This window comes from Chrysochloris asiatica, unplaced genomic scaffold (assembly GCF_000296735.1).
Source record: "Chrysochloris asiatica unplaced genomic scaffold, ChrAsi1.0 scaffold00150, whole genome shotgun sequence".
Classification (NCBI taxonomy): domain Eukaryota; kingdom Metazoa; phylum Chordata; class Mammalia; order Afrosoricida; family Chrysochloridae; genus Chrysochloris; species Chrysochloris asiatica.
Window position 1 is genome coordinate 3,723,625 of NW_006408668.1, and position 17,433 is coordinate 3,741,057.

The 17,433-nt window shown below is 43.9% G+C and overlaps 1 protein-coding gene across 1 annotated transcript in view; it reads left to right on the forward strand.

Moving 5' to 3' along the window:
• RFX8 (RFX family member 8, lacking RFX DNA binding domain) overlaps positions 1-17,433 on the forward strand; it is a 164,314-nt gene that overhangs the window by 126,558 nt on the left and 20,323 nt on the right. The window contains exons 8-13 of the mRNA XM_006870767.1: positions 3,902-4,015; positions 5,622-5,772; positions 7,429-7,487; positions 8,908-9,064; positions 12,360-12,454; positions 16,394-16,508. Of these exons, the coding sequence (XP_006870829.1) occupies positions 3,902-4,015; positions 5,622-5,772; positions 7,429-7,487; positions 8,908-9,064; positions 12,360-12,454; positions 16,394-16,508 (691 nt within the window). The remainder of the gene's footprint in view (positions 1-3,901; positions 4,016-5,621; positions 5,773-7,428; positions 7,488-8,907; positions 9,065-12,359; positions 12,455-16,393; positions 16,509-17,433) is intronic.

A 17,433-nucleotide genomic window follows, 5' to 3' on the forward strand; every position in this document is an offset into this window, starting at 1 on the left:
TGAAATAGATCAAACATGAAATCAAGATGTATAGAAAATTACTGGTGATTGGAATGCAAAAGTTAGATACAAAGATTAGTAGTTGGAAAATATGACCATGGTGATAGAAACTATGCTGGAGATCACATGATAAAATTTTGCAAAACCAATGACTTCTTCATTGCAAATGCCTTTTTTAAACAACATAAAAGACAACTGTACACATGGGCCTGACCAGATGGAATGCACAGAAATCAAATTGACTACATCTGAGGAAGGAGACGGTAGAAAAACCCCATATCATCAGGCAAAACAAGGCCAGGAATAGATTGTGGAACAGACCATCAATTGCTCATATGCAAATTCAGACTGAACCTGAAGAAAATGAAAACAAGTCCACAAGAGCCTTGAATATACTCCACCTGAATTTAGAGATCATTTGAAGAACAGATTTGATGCAGTAGGCACTAAAGACTGAAGACCAGAAGAGTTATGAGATGACATCAAGAATGGCATACAGGAAAAAGACAAAAGATCATTACGAAGACAACAAAGAAGGAAAAGACGAAGATGGATGTCAGAAGAGACACTGAAACTTTCTCTCCAATGTAGAGATGCTAAAGCAAATGGAAGAAGTGAGGAGGTACAAGAGCTGAACAGAAATTTGCAAAGGTCACCTCGAGAAGACAAAGGAAAATTTTATAATGAAATGTGCAAAGACCTGAAGTTAGAAAACCAAAAGGGGGAAACACACTCAGCATTTCTCAAGCTGAAGGAACTGAAGAAAAAATTCAAACTTCAACTTGAAGTATTGAAGGATTTCTGGTAGCATATTGGTTTTGAGTCAGGCTGCTAACCTCAAGGTCAGCAGTTCCATGGGAGAATGATGAGGCTTTCTGCTCCCATAGACATTTACAGCCTCAGAAACCCTATACAGGGTCTCTGTAAGTCAGAACCAACTCCATGGCACACCACCACCACCATGAGCAAAATATTGAATGATGTAGAAAGCATCGAAAGAAGATGGAAGGAATACCCAGAGTCACTGTCCCAAAAAGAAACAGTCAATGTTCAACCATCTCGGGAGGTAGCATATGATCAAGAGCCAATGATCCTGAAGGAAGAAGTCCAAGGTGCATTGAATGCATTGGCAAAGAACAAAGCACTGGTAATTGATAGAATACAAATTAAAATCTTTCAACAAGCTGATGCAGCACTGGAAGCACTCACTCATCTATGCCAAGAAATTTGAAAGACAGCTGCCTGGCCAACTGAATGATAGACTAAGATGTTTGAACACCCATTCACATTGGATGTGTTGGGTGTATTCCTTCCTTTCTTCACTCACTCACTCAAATATTTATTTAATTCTTACCTCCAACTGATACCATTTCTGAAACTAAGGTATTCTCCACAAAGCCAGAGAAGCTTATGGTCTGTCAATAAAAGGAGCATTATAAGCCCATAAATATGATGTAACAGGAATCCTGGTGTGGTGCTGTATGATAAGTACTAGACTACTAACTTCAATGTCAGCGGTTCAAACCCAGCCATTCCTCAGAAACCTTATATAGGGTTGCTATGAGTCAGAACCAACTCAACAGTCCTTAACAACAACAACAACATGATACAATATGACAAGTTGTAGAATAGCAGTGTGATTAGAATATTCTGGGTGCCCAGAGTCAGAGTAACAGAGAAGGCTAGGGAGTGCTTTCAAAAGAGACCATGTTGTTGTTGTGTCCAGTAGGAAAAGCAGAGGTTCGATACACAGAAGATGAGGTGGGAATGGATCCCAGGTGGAAACAAACATGCCGGCAAAAGCACCAAGATATTCACAAGCACGACACGCTGAGAAGTCACCGTGGCTACACTTACTATCTCTAAAGGAGAGAAGCCATTGGGATGCAGACCGGTGCTAGGAATTCTAATACATTTACCAGATAGTATGATAGTATGGGAGGTGACGGAGGTTCAAGCCCACCAGACATTCCTCAGAAAATCCTATACAGAGTCGGTGTATGTCTTAACAACAGCAACCACAATGTGAGGTTTGACATAAGATTGTTCATACTGGATAAGAGAGGGTAATGAGGGGATTTTGTCATAATCAAGGTCAGAAAAGATGAGCACTGGGTCTGAAGCAGTGAGAATGACAACAGAGAGAAAGGAAGACAGAGTAGAAATTATTTTTGAGAAAAACACAAGATTTGATAGCTTTGGATATGGCTGGTGAGAGAATTAGGACAGATGAGCCTGTGAATGGTCACATTCAAACCCACCAAGCACAGAGGGTCCCTGTTCTAACACTGCCCATCTGAGAGTAAAAGGATTCAGAAATCCTGGTCGTCACATGACTCTATTTTTCGTTAGATATATGTAAGTCTTTTTAGAGAAGCTTTTATTTAGAAGTGGTGGCTGTGTGCCGTGGAGTCGGTTGCGACTCATAGCGACCCTGTACAGGGTTTCCAAGGCTATAAATCTTTATGGGAGCAGAAAGCCTCCTCTTTCTCCCATTCACTTAGAAGTTGTTGTTGTTGTTATTAAGTGCCGTTGAGTCGGCTCTGACCCGTAGTGACCCTGAACTGGGTTTCCGAGGCTGTAAATCTTTATGGGAGCAGAAAGCCTCCTCTTTCTCCCTTGGAGCAGCTGGTAGTTTTGAACTGCTGACCTTACAGTTTGCAGCCCGATTCGTAACCACTACGCTACCAGAGCTCCTTCACTTAGAAGTAGTGTCCCTAAAAACAGGATTTCAGAAACACATGTGCATGTAACTTAAGAACTGGACCTGAACTCCCTTCTAAAATGCTTGAAGACCTGCACAGGACAATAGCTCCTAATAGTTAATGCACTCAACTGCTCAACAAAAGATGCCAGTTCAAATCCACCCAGAGATGCCTCTGAAAAAAAGCCTACTGATCTATTCTGAAAATTTTGCCACTGAAAACCCTATGGAACACAATTGTACTTTGACACAAATGGGGCCACCATGAGTTGGAACCGGCTCAACAGCAAGCGGTTTTAGCATTGGGGAAGAGAAAACTGGGTTGTTTTCTCTCAGAATACCTAAGACTAAAGAAATCCCCAAACGGCACATATTTTTGTTACCCGGCAACTCCAATTGGCCTCCTGATTTAACGGAATATGAAAAGACAACACAGAAACTGGCCCCAGGGAGGGGGGTGAGGGAAGAAGGGAAAGAAAGCAACCTAATATTTTATTCCTCTACAGAAGTTATCCATATCATAATCTTTAAAGAAGGTTCATATGCTCCTGTGTAGAATCTCACCTTAGGTGGATTCAGCCCTTAGCTACATTCTAATTTCATGTCATATACATCTTTCTGAGCTGAAAGATATTTGATGGATTCACTAGTCAATAAACACTGGGAACTATTATCTTCACCTGTAGTCCATTCTGCATCCTAGTATAATCGACAGGAGCCCCCTAGTGGCCAGAAACACTTTCCCGTCCAGAAATTGCTCATGAAAATAAATTCCACATAATCCCACCCCACTGACATGGGTTGCTAGAAAGAACACTTCTAAACTACAACTTGGAACAGTTGCTCAAGACAAAGCTTTACACTTGTTGGAACAAAATGTAATCCCACTATCTTTTTTTTTTTCCCCTACTATCTTTTGAGGCTGATTACATATATATGGATGATTAGTCTCACTAGGGGAGCATTGTGTCTCTTTAGAATAAGCACTGGACTGCTAACCACAAGGTCGGAAGTTCAAGCTCACCAGCTGTTCCATAGGGGGGGAAATGAGGCTTTCGGGTCCTGCAGAGTTTTATAGCCTCAGAAACCCATACAGGGTCACTGTAAGTCCGAATCAACAACACCTAACTACAGCAACAACCAAGTCTCAGTAGACACAAATGAGCTTTTGGTGATCTGTTCTATTATTTGTATCAGGTGGGGGGTTTGCTGACTTCTTTCTGGAAATCCCTACAACAAGACATGGTCCTGTTTATGTCTTTGCCTGACGTGTGCCAGCTCTTTAAATGCTACGATGCACAGCTGTATAAGGTAAGGAGACGTCTGTGTGAACTGCTGCTTCCTGTCCTCTTAGAAACTGATATCAAATGCTGAGGGCAGACCCACCGCCCTCCCTCTCTGCAATCTCTGTGGACTTCATGCCCTCAGTGGAGTGAACAGTGTGGCTGAGGGACCGTAATCCTTCTGATCTCTGTCTAAAATCTAGCTTTTCTTTTTGAAATCAGTGAATGTCTGCGTTGCCTCAGGTAAAGAAAAAGCCAACACACGTAGTGGCCTGTGGTTCCAGAACCAGTGATCATCCTTGAACAAAGTCAAATTTCTTGCTCTAGTAGCTTTACATTTTTTTAAAAAATGAGTATTTGGAATAAATGCTTTAGAATCAGTGTGATTCCTGGGATTTTTTTTTCAAGGTCTGTCTCTAAATTGATTCTTTTATTTGGGGGACCAGTATTATATCATTGCTGCAGTGAAAATGTGTCCTTCTTCAACTAGTCATCAACATCATTTTTTGCTCTGTTTTTTAGGAAATAATATAGTATTTTTAAGATTATTTTTTTAAGGTTTTTATTGTGGATTGAGTGAAAGTTTTCAGGGCACATCATCGGTTTCACATTCAAACATTCATATACATTGTTTCATTACATTGATTATAATCCCCTCCACATACCATCAGTTAACAGAGTTTCTCTCTATCCTCTTTAGCTTTTTTTGGGGAAAAACTTTGCCTTTTTGGAATTTACAGTCTCGGCTTTTAGGGAAGGTTTTTACATTTATCTGTGGGTATCCAGGGCTCATGTATGGAATTACTAACCAGCATAACTGAATAATCAGATAAGGGACATTTTGCTATGTCTGCTAGGTGGCTAAAGTCTGATCCTCAGAGCCTATGGTTTGGACGGTCAGCAACGCTTGGGCCCACAGGGACTTGAACTCCTGACCGAGTCTGCAGTCTGCATCAGATTCCCCCTTATTTATTATTTGTTTAAGGGACGCTGCCTGTCTTAGACGGTCAGTGCAAATTCCTCAGTCTTACCCGTCATCGAAACTCATTGCAGCATGGCAATGGCTCTGTCTTAGGTTGCCGAGAGTATTTTTAAGATTTTTAACACAAAACTTGAAAACTAAAGGCTCAGGTCAACCCTTAAATAAGTTTCATTTGACTTCCCTAGGATTGGCTGGTTTGGTGTCATAGGGCAAGCACTCGACCGTAAGATTGGAGGTTGAAACTCATCAGCCATCCTTCAGAAACCCTATCTATACAGGATCGCTATGAGTTGGAACCAACTTGAAGGCACTGAACAACAACAAAATATTAGCAGGCATTATTGTTTTGTTTTTAATTTGAATCGGTTATCAATATTTTAAATTCTTTGCCAAATATTCCAAGTCTAGCCCCAGCAGCTTGATTTTCTAAATGGTAATGAGTGGTTTGGAATGGGTGTGGCTGCTCTGCAGATGGGGGCAGATGGAGGCAGCCACCACCTGTCTGCAGGTAGGGACCTCTGCCTCAGACTCCTCTTGGTCTGTCCAGTAGCTGCAGATGTTTGAGTTTGAGACATGTGTCTGTTGGTCACTTGTAATTGGAGGGGACCTGCACTGACCAGCAGATTCACAATGGTTGGCACTCTCGTTACAGGGCATCGAAGACATTCTCCTTCATGACTTCTTGGAAGATGTTCCTATTCAGTACCTGAAATCTGTCCGGTTATTTAGTAAGAAATTTAAACTGTGGTTACTTAATGCTCTGGAAGGCTTCCCAGCCCTCTTACAGATTTCCAAACTCAAAGGTAAGTTTCATGAAAAGAGTAAATAAGTTCTGTAGGAGTATGAGACATATTGAACTTTCAAACAAAGCAGACATTCCGGCTGCTAAATAACTTTCTCTTCCCCTCTAATCCATAAGGCCTGGCCCATTCAAGTTGTCTGACTTTTTCTTTGTGCCAGTGAGGGAGTCATGAGCTGATTCATCCACATCCTTTTACCTTTCCCTCATAAAATGGATCCTGACAGGTCCAAGAAGTTAGGGAAGCCTTTGGGAGGTGCAAGCAGTTAAGTGCTTAGCTACTAACCACAAGGTTGACAATTTGGACCCACTCAGAGATGCATCAGAAGAAAGGCCTAGCAATGTGCTTCCAGAGGCCTGAAAACCCCATGGAGCAGTTCTACTCTGCACACCTGGGGTGGCTATAAGTCAGAAATGACGCCACAGCAACTGGGTTGGTTTCTAGATAAGGGGTGGTTGTTGTTAAGTGCTGTCGAGTGGACTCCATGTCCTAGTGACCCTGCATGGGGTTTCTGAGCAGCGGCTGGTGAGTTTGAACCAACAACCTTGCGGTTAAAACCAATGTTATGGTTCAGTGCTTTTCCTACAGCGCCACACCAGGGCTCCTCGTAAGAGGTTGTTGTTGTTGTTAGGTGCCATCAAGTCGGTACCAACTCATAGTGACCTTATGCACAGCAGAACAAAACACTGCCCGATCCTGGGCCAACCTCACTACTGTTGCCACGCTTGAGTCCATCGATGCTGCCATTTAGCCAATCCATCTCGTTGGGGGTATGTGGAAAAGATGCCCTACAGGAAAGAAAGAAACTGGTTCCATATGGCTGCTCTCCCATCAGTCAGCAGTTAGTTTTCAGGCTCATGTTGCCCTTCGCTGTATCTGGACTGCCTCTCCTCCTCCATCCTCATTCCCCTGGCTAACTCCTACTAACACATTAATGCCCAGATTAAATGCGACCTGCTAACTGAAGCCTTTCCGATATCTTCTTCCAATCAGGCTTCTTCCTTCCCTGAGCCAAGTGGGTTCCTCCTCCGTGTGCTCTCTCATGGCAGGAGAAGCATGTATCCCGCACTGTTGGGAAAGTGTTGGTGTATCTGGTGACCCATCCTCCAGATGGGGAGGCCTTTGAGTGAAAGTAGAGATTGCCCCCTTTATCCATCAGCTCAGCAAAAACTTAGTGAACAAAGGCCCAGTTCGGACCACAGAGTGACCATTTATGAATATTTGTCAAATGAGTAGACGAATGCTTTTAAAGGAGTGCTCCCTCACCCTTTATGTTTTCTTTTTATCTTCCCCTTTCTGTCATTGGAGTCCAAGGTCATGTACTTGGCTGCTAACTGACAGGCTAGAGGTTTGTGTAAATCCAGGGGTGCCTTGGAAGAAAGAGCTGGTGATTTACTTCCAGAAAGCAGCCACTGAAAACCCCAGGGTGCACACTTCTGCTCTGACACAGATTTGGCTGCCATGAGTCAGAACCAACTCAACGGCAGCTAGTTTGTGTGAGAGGGCTTCCAAAAGATCATGGGAAAATCCCAGTACCTTTTGATTCTATTAATCACATGCTTTTTGAAGCCCCGTGTGCACCCCACTATCTTCCCGACTATCCTTCATAGAATATGAAGTTATAGGATCAGTAATGGCACTGTGTATTGTTCTTAACAGAAGTCACTGTGTTTGTCAAAAGACTAAGAAGAAAGACCTACCTTTCCAACATGGCAAAGGTATGTGTCAGCCAACCAGGCATCAGGGAAGAAAGCAATTTCCTTAAGTGACAACTGAGAGCCTCAGAGCAGGTGGTAGCTCCCTCTCTGAGGCGCACCCATGCATGTGAACAGCAGGGTCAGAGGTGAAAGGGTATCATAGCAAAGCCTAGATCAGACAGGCCCCTCTACACTCCACAAGGCCCTGTGGACTTTTAATGTCAGACAGCCAGATTCCTCAACCCTAACGTTTCCACTCCTGAGGGGATCTCGTAGCTTCAGTTTTAAAGGAAAGTAGAGAAGGATTGAATTTTTTAAAAAAGATTCTAAAATACCATACATGGACCACCAAGAATCTACTCTGAAATTCTATGGGCACCAGGTTAGAACAGAGCTATGGGACTTTCAGTCCAAGTCCACTCCACATCACTCTCAGTGATGGGGATTCAGTTTGTCCTTCTGTTTGCCTGTCTCCATCTTCCTGGCACAGAACTTTCCCTAGACTGGAGTTTCACTGGGATTGTCAGACCACCATACATCCACATGACCCACTGGCCTGCACTTGCACATTCGTGATTCAGTCAGTTCTGGTATTTACTTACCCTGCAGCAATACCCTCATCTCACCAACTGAAGCGGCACACTTACTGACGTTTGGGAAAGCTAACTTAACACTCCAGTGTCCTTGGCTTCCTCCTCTGGGTGGTACAAACAGTTAATGTGCTCCGCTGCTAACTGAGAGCTGAGAGGCTCTGGCCCACCCCAGAGGAAGCTCAGAAGAAAGGCCTGGCAACCTACTTCTGAAAAGTTAGTCACTAATGCTAAACTGTTTAGACACATGTGGGTCGCTACAGACAGTACAGCATCAGGTTTATAAACACAGTGCCTGCTCACAGGGCTACTGTGAGGATGACTGAGTGCTCATCCTACGCACTGCAGACATGTCAGGGGTGAGGTATTCCCTATTTAACAGCAGTGGATGTCTGCTCACAAAGACTAAATTCATTGTCCAAGGCTCCCAAGAGAAAAGGCAGATACAGTTTCAGAATCTCCACAGCCTCCCCTGGGCATCAGTCAACTCTTGGCAACCTCTTTGGGGTCACACCCTTTCTTACAGATGATCATCACTCGCTGTGTTCCCCTGTAGAGGGATTTAGCTGGTTGAGTGGGGTGCAGGGGTTAGAAACAGGGAGAGGAGCTGCACATCCTGACAGCCCAGGACAAGGCTGTTAATGTTCAGAAAGGCAGTTCTAGAACACGCGACACTCGAATATTTAAATTGTCATCTAGGAGGCCATGTTCATGAGTAATATTCAAATTCACTTTCCCTGCTATTTAATAAAACAATATTGGTAATTTGGAGAAGGGGCTAAGTAAGCAAAAGTAAAATGAAACACAGCACTATAATTAAATATTCTTCTGTGCTCTCCTAACACCTCTAGACTATGAGATTGGTACTGAAAAATAGCAGGAGAGTCAACATTTTGAAGTCGGATCTACATGCCATTCTCAGTCAAAGCCCTTTGGATATTTCTAAGAAAGCCCTACCTGCTAACCCCAGGGACATGGATGACTTGGAGAACAACACTGAGATGAAATGTAATTTTTCTTCTTCAACATTCTTTATTGAAGTGTTCGGTATATATTTGGGGCTAGCATGGCTGTCACTCATTTATGAATTTCTTAGTAGAGAGTAGAATGTTATTTACTCCCTGATATTAAGGAGCTCTGGTAGCGTAGTGGTTACGAATCGGGCTGCGAACCTTAAGGTCAGTGGTTCGAAACTACCAGCAGCTCCGCGGGAGAAAGATGAGGCTTTCTACTCCCGTAAGGATTTACACCCTCGGAAACCCTGTACAGGGTCGCTATGGGTCGGCTCCGACTCGAAGGCACTTAACAACAACAACATTATCATGTAAAGGTTCCTGGATCGTTTGCGTTCAGCTTCTAACCTAGAAGGTTAGGGGTTCGAACCCACGCAGCAGTACCATGAAAGAAAGGAGTGGGGGTCTGCTTCCACAAATGTTGTTGTTGTCAGGTGCCATCAAGTCAAGATTGTTGTTGTTAAGTGCCAAGAAAACAATGAAGCAGCTCTGCTTTGTCAGGTCTGTAGTCACCATGACTTGGAATCAACTCAACAGCAATGGGTCTGGGTAGGACAGTTTGTGCTTTACTACTAACCTATCCAGCAGCACTGCAGAAAAAAAGGCCTGGCAAACATTCCAGCCAAGAAAACCTCATGGAATCCAGTTCTACTCTGTAGCACATGGGGGTGCCCTGAGTCAGATTGACTCAAAACCAATCAGTTTGGGGTTTTTGGTTTATTATCATTTATCCGCTCATGCATCTTTTCTGTAGGGGACACTGAATGCCCCGGGAACACTTAGTGACCCTGTACACCCAGAGCCTACCCAAATGCCTAATGTGGTATCAATAATATATACATGTTTAGCTAATGAATGAATATACAAATATGACTGTGGTTACCACTTGACAATATTAATTTCTGGAAATCAACCTGGAATATCTCATTTGAAAAAATAGTAATTTTGCAATCTATCTTGTCCCTGCCCTGATTCAACAGCATCTCTCCTAACATGTCTGAGTTGGATTTACTTCATTCTCTGCCTTGCCAACTAATGGTGTCATTGCTGTTAGCGTCTTCAAGTATTATTTTTAGCAACATGAAGTATAACAACTGTACTTTCACAATATGTATTTCACTACTTTATCAACAAGTGATATATATATATATTTCTTAACAACTGTGCTTTCACGGTGTGCATTTCATTACTTTATCAACAAGTGATATTAGGCATGTGGATATTCTTGTCCTCTGCTAGCTGGTAATGGTAATGACTTTTCATGCAAAATGAGAAATCAACTCCCTTCTATAGAGAGCTCAGAGATAGCATTGAGAATAAGAGCCAAGGAAACGTCACTCAGGAAGAACTACAGAAGATTTAAGATCCTCTCCTGCTAGAGTAAGAGCCTCTAGAAAGCCCAGGCCTCTGTACGCTGGCCTATGGAAGTTTCTGGGCTCCCCAGGTCCTCTCCACCAAATTGCCTCAAAAAGATTTAAGACACTCTAATCCCGTAGTGGTTACGAATTGGACTGCTAATCTCAGGGACAGCAGTTCGAAGCCACCAGCTGTTCCACAGGAGAAAGATGAGGCTTTCTGTTCCCATAAAGATTTACAGCCTTGGAAACCCTGTACAGAGTCACTATGAGTCGGAACTGACTCCACGGCACATAACCACCACCACCAATCGTGTGTGGCTCTTTGAGTAAGCACTGGATGACAGGTTGGTTTGAACTGCAAGATCAGCAGTTCAGATTCACCAGCCACTCCTTGGAAACTTATACAGGGTCACTATGAGTCAGAATCGACTCTATGGCACTTAACAATAACAACAACCTTGGTGTGACGCTGCAGGATAATGCGCTGGACCGCAAGGTTGATTTGAAGTGCAAGGTCGGTGGTTGAAACTCACCAGCTGCTCCTCGGAAACCCATACAGGATTACTGTGAGTCAGAACTGACTCTATGGCACTTAACAACAACAACAAACAATCCCCTGTGCACTCAGTTGTTTAAAGCTTCCTCCCAGTAAGCGGTGAGCTCCTTCAGGTTGTCAGCTATGCATCTTGAAAAGCCCAGCATAGTGGCTGGCATGTAGAGCACTGTAGTAAGTATCCCATGACTCGATGGATACTTGGAATCAGGACTACACAAAAGCACTGCCAATAAACCAGCCCATTCTGTCTTTGACCTTGACGTAGATCTGTACCAGTTATTAAAATAACTAAAATACAACCATAAATAAGGTTAATGAACAACCTCTGTCCACCCTTTCATCTCCTGTCTGGAGATTATTGCCCTGGCCCCTATTGCCCTGGCTGTCCCAGATTCTCCCCAAGACCCTCCCCCTCAAACCAATTCAGCCTCTAAAAGGATAGCCCCTACACCTGCAGGCCAGTAGCTGCTGACAGCAATTCTGAGTATGCAGTTCTCAAAAGATCTCCCCCTAGGTTATTGACTCCCCCACCAAAAAACATTTTAAATCCTAGATGGTCTCCCAAGCCCTCCTCTTGCCTTCAGTCAAAGCCCAGTGGAGGCCCAGGAGGGTATGTGCCCCCGACCCCAGGTGCTTTCCAGCTGGCCTGCTGATTCCTGTACTCCTGTGGGCGTACTGCGTGTCCTTCGTGCCCAGGAGGGCGCAGAACGCAGCAGAGACACCTGTAGCCCCTGAACACTGACCAACACTGACCAAGCCTCCACTCGGGGTAACAGCAATCAACTCAACCCTGCCTGGTATGCATTGGCATTCTAAAAGTTTGGGAGTCATTCTCTCCCACTCACTGGTGCCTGCCCAGGTGGAGCATTCAAGACCTGATGTCATACACAAAGGGGTCCCACCCTCAGGTCGGCACCAACTGAGCGCGTACCCACAGGCAAAGCTCTTGACTCTCTCAGCTGCTTTGATTTCCACTGCCCGGTAAGTGGCATTAATAAACTGCGCGTCTTACGAAAATGTCCAGGACCGGTGAGGTCATGTCTGCACCGTGCCGTGAGCTCATCTGAAGGCAGGTTCTGTATAATTACAAGGTGGAGTTTTTATTTCAAAATACTTCTTTCCATTCCAACAGGTGTCAGAGGTGCTTAGCAACAGGCATAACCCTATGAGTCTGAACTAGATGACCACAGAAGGGACAAACTCTGCACTTGAATTCATCCTTTGTGTTCAAAATTAATGTGAAGCCTCAGGGAGTTCCTTTGAACTAGTATTGTCTAGATGTTGTTCCTAGGTTACCTCATCTACAAATACCTGAGAACTCTATTACATTGCCTGCAATCTTTTTGTTTGTTTTCTTCTGTTCTGTTTTTTAACAGGTTTAAGCAGTTTAATTTCTTTGCTGGGAACATCAACAGATCTCAGTGTATTCCTAAACTCTCTGTCTTCAAATCTCCAAGCATTTGTCTTCCAGGTACAGAACTGCTTTGAGTTTTCTTGTTTTAAAGCAAAGAAGTGGGTGTTGATAACTTTAGGAGAAGCATAGCACCAAGTGCCCATTACTTTGTAGTACAAAAAAGGTTTCTCTCAAGCTTTTGCAAGAACCTGTTAAGGCTTGCACGGGTGTGCAGGACAGGGTGTGTGGGCTGACTTTAAAAGCATGGCGGAGACGCAGAGAACAGGCACGTCATGCAAACAAGTGAATGTGTATGTCTGATGCACAGACGAGCATGACTGTGCACAGGTGAACATGGGTGTGCAGGGGAGTATTGTGTATAAGTGAGCATATGTGGGTGGACTTGTGTGTGCACAGTTGAGTGTATGTGTGAGTGTCTGTATCCATGTATGGACTTGTGTGTGCATGGATTAGCATATGTGAAGGTGAATGTGAGGGTGGGTATGTGCATCCCTAGATAGGTTTGTGTGCACATGGGTGAGTGTATGGACACATACGTGAATGTGTGTGTGTATGTGTGCAGGTGCACGTATTTGTGTGGGGGTCAATGTGTGTGTACAGGTAAATGTATCTGAGTAGGCCAATTGTGAGTGTGGATGAAGAGCTATATCTGGCTGAGAAGGAAAGCAGTTGTCTGGGTGTTCTGTGGACATGTTCCAAGAAGACATACAGACATGTTCAGGTGTCTGGCTTGGTTTCAAACCTTCAAAGATGAGCTGGTTGTCAATCTGAGTGAATCTGGCCCTTCTGATCAATGTGCTACTTGAGAGTTACTTGACTAGAAGTCGGCTGTCTCATTTTCACCCTTTTCATCAACAATCACACCTTGAAGAGCTGAGAATGCTTGTGATGAAATCACTGCACCCTCACCACCAGTGAGCAGTGGTTGGGCAGGGAGCTTGGAGCTCTAGTGCTCTGACATTCTAAGGTGTCATCTTTCCTGAAGGCTGAAGCAGTTGGGAAAGCCTGTGTAGTGGGACCTGAGACCTAAACTGGGATCTGAATTGGGAGAGTACAGCTGAGAACAAGAAACAAGGCATTCAGGAGAGAGAACTGTGCAAAAAGTGTGCAGATGGAAGAAAATGAAGGCCTGTATCAGCAGAAGGTCGGCCGTTCAAACCCACCAGCTGCTTAGGGTCGCAATGAGTTAGAACTGACTCGAAGACACTTAACAACAACAGGATAGGGGAGAAGAAACAGACAATCTTGAACAGAGATCAGAGTCTCTGAGAACCTGCAACCAGGAACACAACTTCTACTTTCTCCCTCAAGCCATTTCTTGCCATTCCCATTTTCCATGACAGGCTAGCCTTGTCCATTCTCCTGTCCTCTCAGTCTAGGTAAAGGGCAGAAATCATTAACGAGTCCACAGAGACTGCAAGAGAATTGGGAGTCGTCAACCTCAGAGAGATGAATCAAAATTTCAGGACGAAGCATGGAAGTCCATTCCAACCTTTGGCAGGATCTCTGTCCTATCTTTGCTTTGCTTGTAAACATAACCATTCTAGCTTCTGTGTGGTTTTTATTCCTCTTTTTTGGTCGTAAGCCTAGTTTAATTATAACAGCAGTAGCATGTCTAGCATTGCATTGCTACTGAGACTAGTATTCATTTTATAGCTGAAGATTTAGGAATCATCACTGATAAACACTTTCAATAGACTGTTACGTGCTTTTGGATTCTCACTCAGCCTATCACTTCAACCAAGATAAGTCCGCTGAGATCATTAATACAAACACAGCCTAGAAATAGCCCGACAGTCTTGTCCTAGATTTAAACCACCAGTCCGTGTTTGCCAAGCCCCCGTCATCCTATCTTCAGCCTTCACAAATGAGGCATGTTAGAAAAAATGGTGTTTTTATAACTCTATGGCTTTGAAGGGCATGTTTTTGTAAAACAGCTTAGCTAATTAAAAAAACTGCCGATTGTCAATAAAATACTCAGGCTGTTCAAGCGAAAGCTCTGGAGCCTGTCAGGGGTGACTAATGGCTGCACTTGTGAGCATCTGGTGGCACGCTAGCAGAGGGAAAGGCTAACTTTGTCGTGATCCCAAATATAACTTCTAAATGGAGGACCAGGAAGTGTCACACTGTGGTGGTGATCAGAAGAGGACTCAGTATTGTTTGTGGTCCAGGTCTAAGCAGTTGTGCAGAGGGGAAGTGCTGATTGTCCAGAGAGTATCCATTCTCAATGTCACTTCAACTTAAAATCCCCCATTGGACACCAAGCGTTGTCCTAAGAACCCCATTTCAGGGGTCAAGAAGCAAGAATCAAGAAGGCGTGGGAGCAAAATGCTGCCAGTGAAATGCTGCTCCCTATGGGAGGTCAAAATCGCCCGAAGCTCAGGCAATCCTCTTGTACATTGTGCACTTCCAGTGAGAGAGAAGAGAAGAGGAATACAGACAAGAAAGGGCATTTTCTCTTGTCCAATCAGTCTCCACCATTCATCATCAAAGAAATGCTTTTAAGTTCAGTAGAAGGTCCACACAGCATACGACTCAGGGGCATTCACTTCACCATATACACTTGATGATCACAGGTCCCATTGGTTTGTACTAAATGTGGAGTCCTTTGGGTGGTACAAAAGCTTGGCAAAAAGGTTTTACGCTAGACTCCTAGTTTGAACCCACCCATTAGAGCCCCATGGAAGAAGGCTTATCGATCTGCTTCTGTAAAGGTTAAACCAAACCAAACCCACTGCCAGCAAGTCAATTCCAACTCATAGGACACAGTAGGAGTGCCCCCATAGAGTTTCTGAATCTTATCTTTACAGAAGCATATCTTTCTGTCATATCTTTCTCCTTGCGGAGTGGCCAGTGACCAGTTAGCCCACTGTGCCACTAGGGCTCCTTGTGACAAGATTGTTGTTGTTGTTAAGTGCCATTGAGTTGATTCCGACCCATAGCAACACTGTATAGGGTTTCCAAGGAGTGACTGGTGAGCTTGAACCACCGACCTTGTAGTTCAAACGACTTTGCAGTCTGGCACGTTAACTCACAGCGCCACACCAGGATTCCTGTACTAAGATTGCAGCCAAGAAAATCCAAAGGATTTTCTTGGCTGCAATCTTAGCTCCAGTATAGTTTTATACAATACAGTTTTGCTCCAATATAGGCAGGGTCGCCGTGAATCAGAATTGACTTGACAGAACTGGTTTAGCTTGGGTGGTGCAAACAGTTAACATGCTTGGCTGCTAACTAAAAGGATAGTGGAAACGCACCAGAAGAAAAACCTGGGAATCTACTACCGAAAAATGAGCCATTGAAAACCCTATGGAGCACGTGGGGTCGCCATGAGTTAGCGGCTCTTTGAAGGCAACTCGTTTTTTGGTAGTCAGTTTAGAGTAAGATGCAAGTAGATCTCAATGGAGAGAATGTTGTGGTCCACCTGAGGAGGAAACTTGAGTGCTTTTCAGATCTGTTATACGCTGGAGGAGGGGGCGGGACTTCTGGTCCTGGGATCATTAACGCATAGTGGCCAGTTTGAAACAAAAAAATGTTACTTTCCATCGTTGTGGAATTTGGTGCCCTTTCTTATAATCAGACTTAGCATGCTGAAGTGGACATATCAAATATTCACCAACCCCCTTGGTAGCTATTTCCAAGTAGACTGGAGTTTGCCCCCGCAGCATTTCTCCGTTGCGTTTCACAAGTGACCTCATTTTAAAGATCATGTGGGGATTTTCAAAAGTAGGCCAATCTCCCACCACCCTTCTCACTCTCCACCAACTTCAAAGGGTCTGCCCTGGAATCGACGCCACAGGGGATGGAGCAAGACCAGAAATAGGCCCTACGCAGGCATGCTTGCCTTAGTTCTCGGCCTTCACATCATTTTGTCTTCCTGTTGGAGTTTAGTCCTTTAAAAATGCCTGTACTTGACAAATGTGCGCATTTGAAAACACACTGTTCTGCTTGACGTTATCATAAACCCCAGTGTTTTTTCTCACAAAAATTTAATAGCCAAGTAGAAGCAAAGAGGAGTTTATCAAATTGGCTGCCAGCTTCCAGCTAAGATGGAATTTCCTTCTCACAGCTGTGAGCAAAGCCATGACCCTCTGCCACAGGGATAGTTTTGGTAAGTCAAAGGATACAAAAGCACTTGTATTCTACCCTCTGAAGACGTTCTTATAGCGTAAGTATCTCTTATATTACCACATAGTTGTCTCCTATATTACCATGGTCATTGTTTTCAACATATTAGTATAAAATAAAACATGCATGCAGAAAACCAGACAAAACCCTAGTAGTCTTTGTTGTGTTTTTAAATGGCAAGATGATAATCCATCAAACTAAACCGTGTTTAGTTTACCCGTTCCATCATTGTTAGGTACATAGGAAGTTTCTCCCTTGCTTTTGAATTGTGTTTTTTGTGACATTTTGAGCAATGCACCAGGGTAGGCCACTGATATACAGGGAAAATGAGATCTTTGGGGTACCCACATTTAACTTTTAGGAATAATGATTAATAAAGTCACCATGGTATGCAGATGGTAGATAGTGGTAGAGTCCCTGAGTGGTGCAAATAGTTAAGCACTGGGCTGCTATGCAAAAGATGGGAGGTTGGAGCCCATCCACAGAAGCCTCGGAAGAAAGCCTGAAGATCTACAACGGGGCTTCCAATATTTGTGAAAAAATTGAATTAAAAGATAATTATGGAACAAACAAGATGGCAGATCGGGTGAAAGTGCAGTGAGGAGCTCCGCTGGCAACAACACAGAATACAGGACCAAGCAGGCTCAGGGGATGGTCCCAGAACTCTGGACCACATATAAAGGAATATTTAGAAGGTTGGAAGACTTACAGCTGGGCGAGTTTGTGGCAGAAGTAAGAAATCTATTGCTTGCTGGTTCAGGACGCTCAGCTGCTCCAGGAGACGCCATCTTGGGTGGGGCCAAGCAGAGGAAGGATCAGAGCAGCCACAGATGCCTGACAGAGCAGCGGAGATAAAGGTGTGGACATTCTTTTTGTTGGTATCTGTTTGTTGGTCCCTTGCTGTCTGC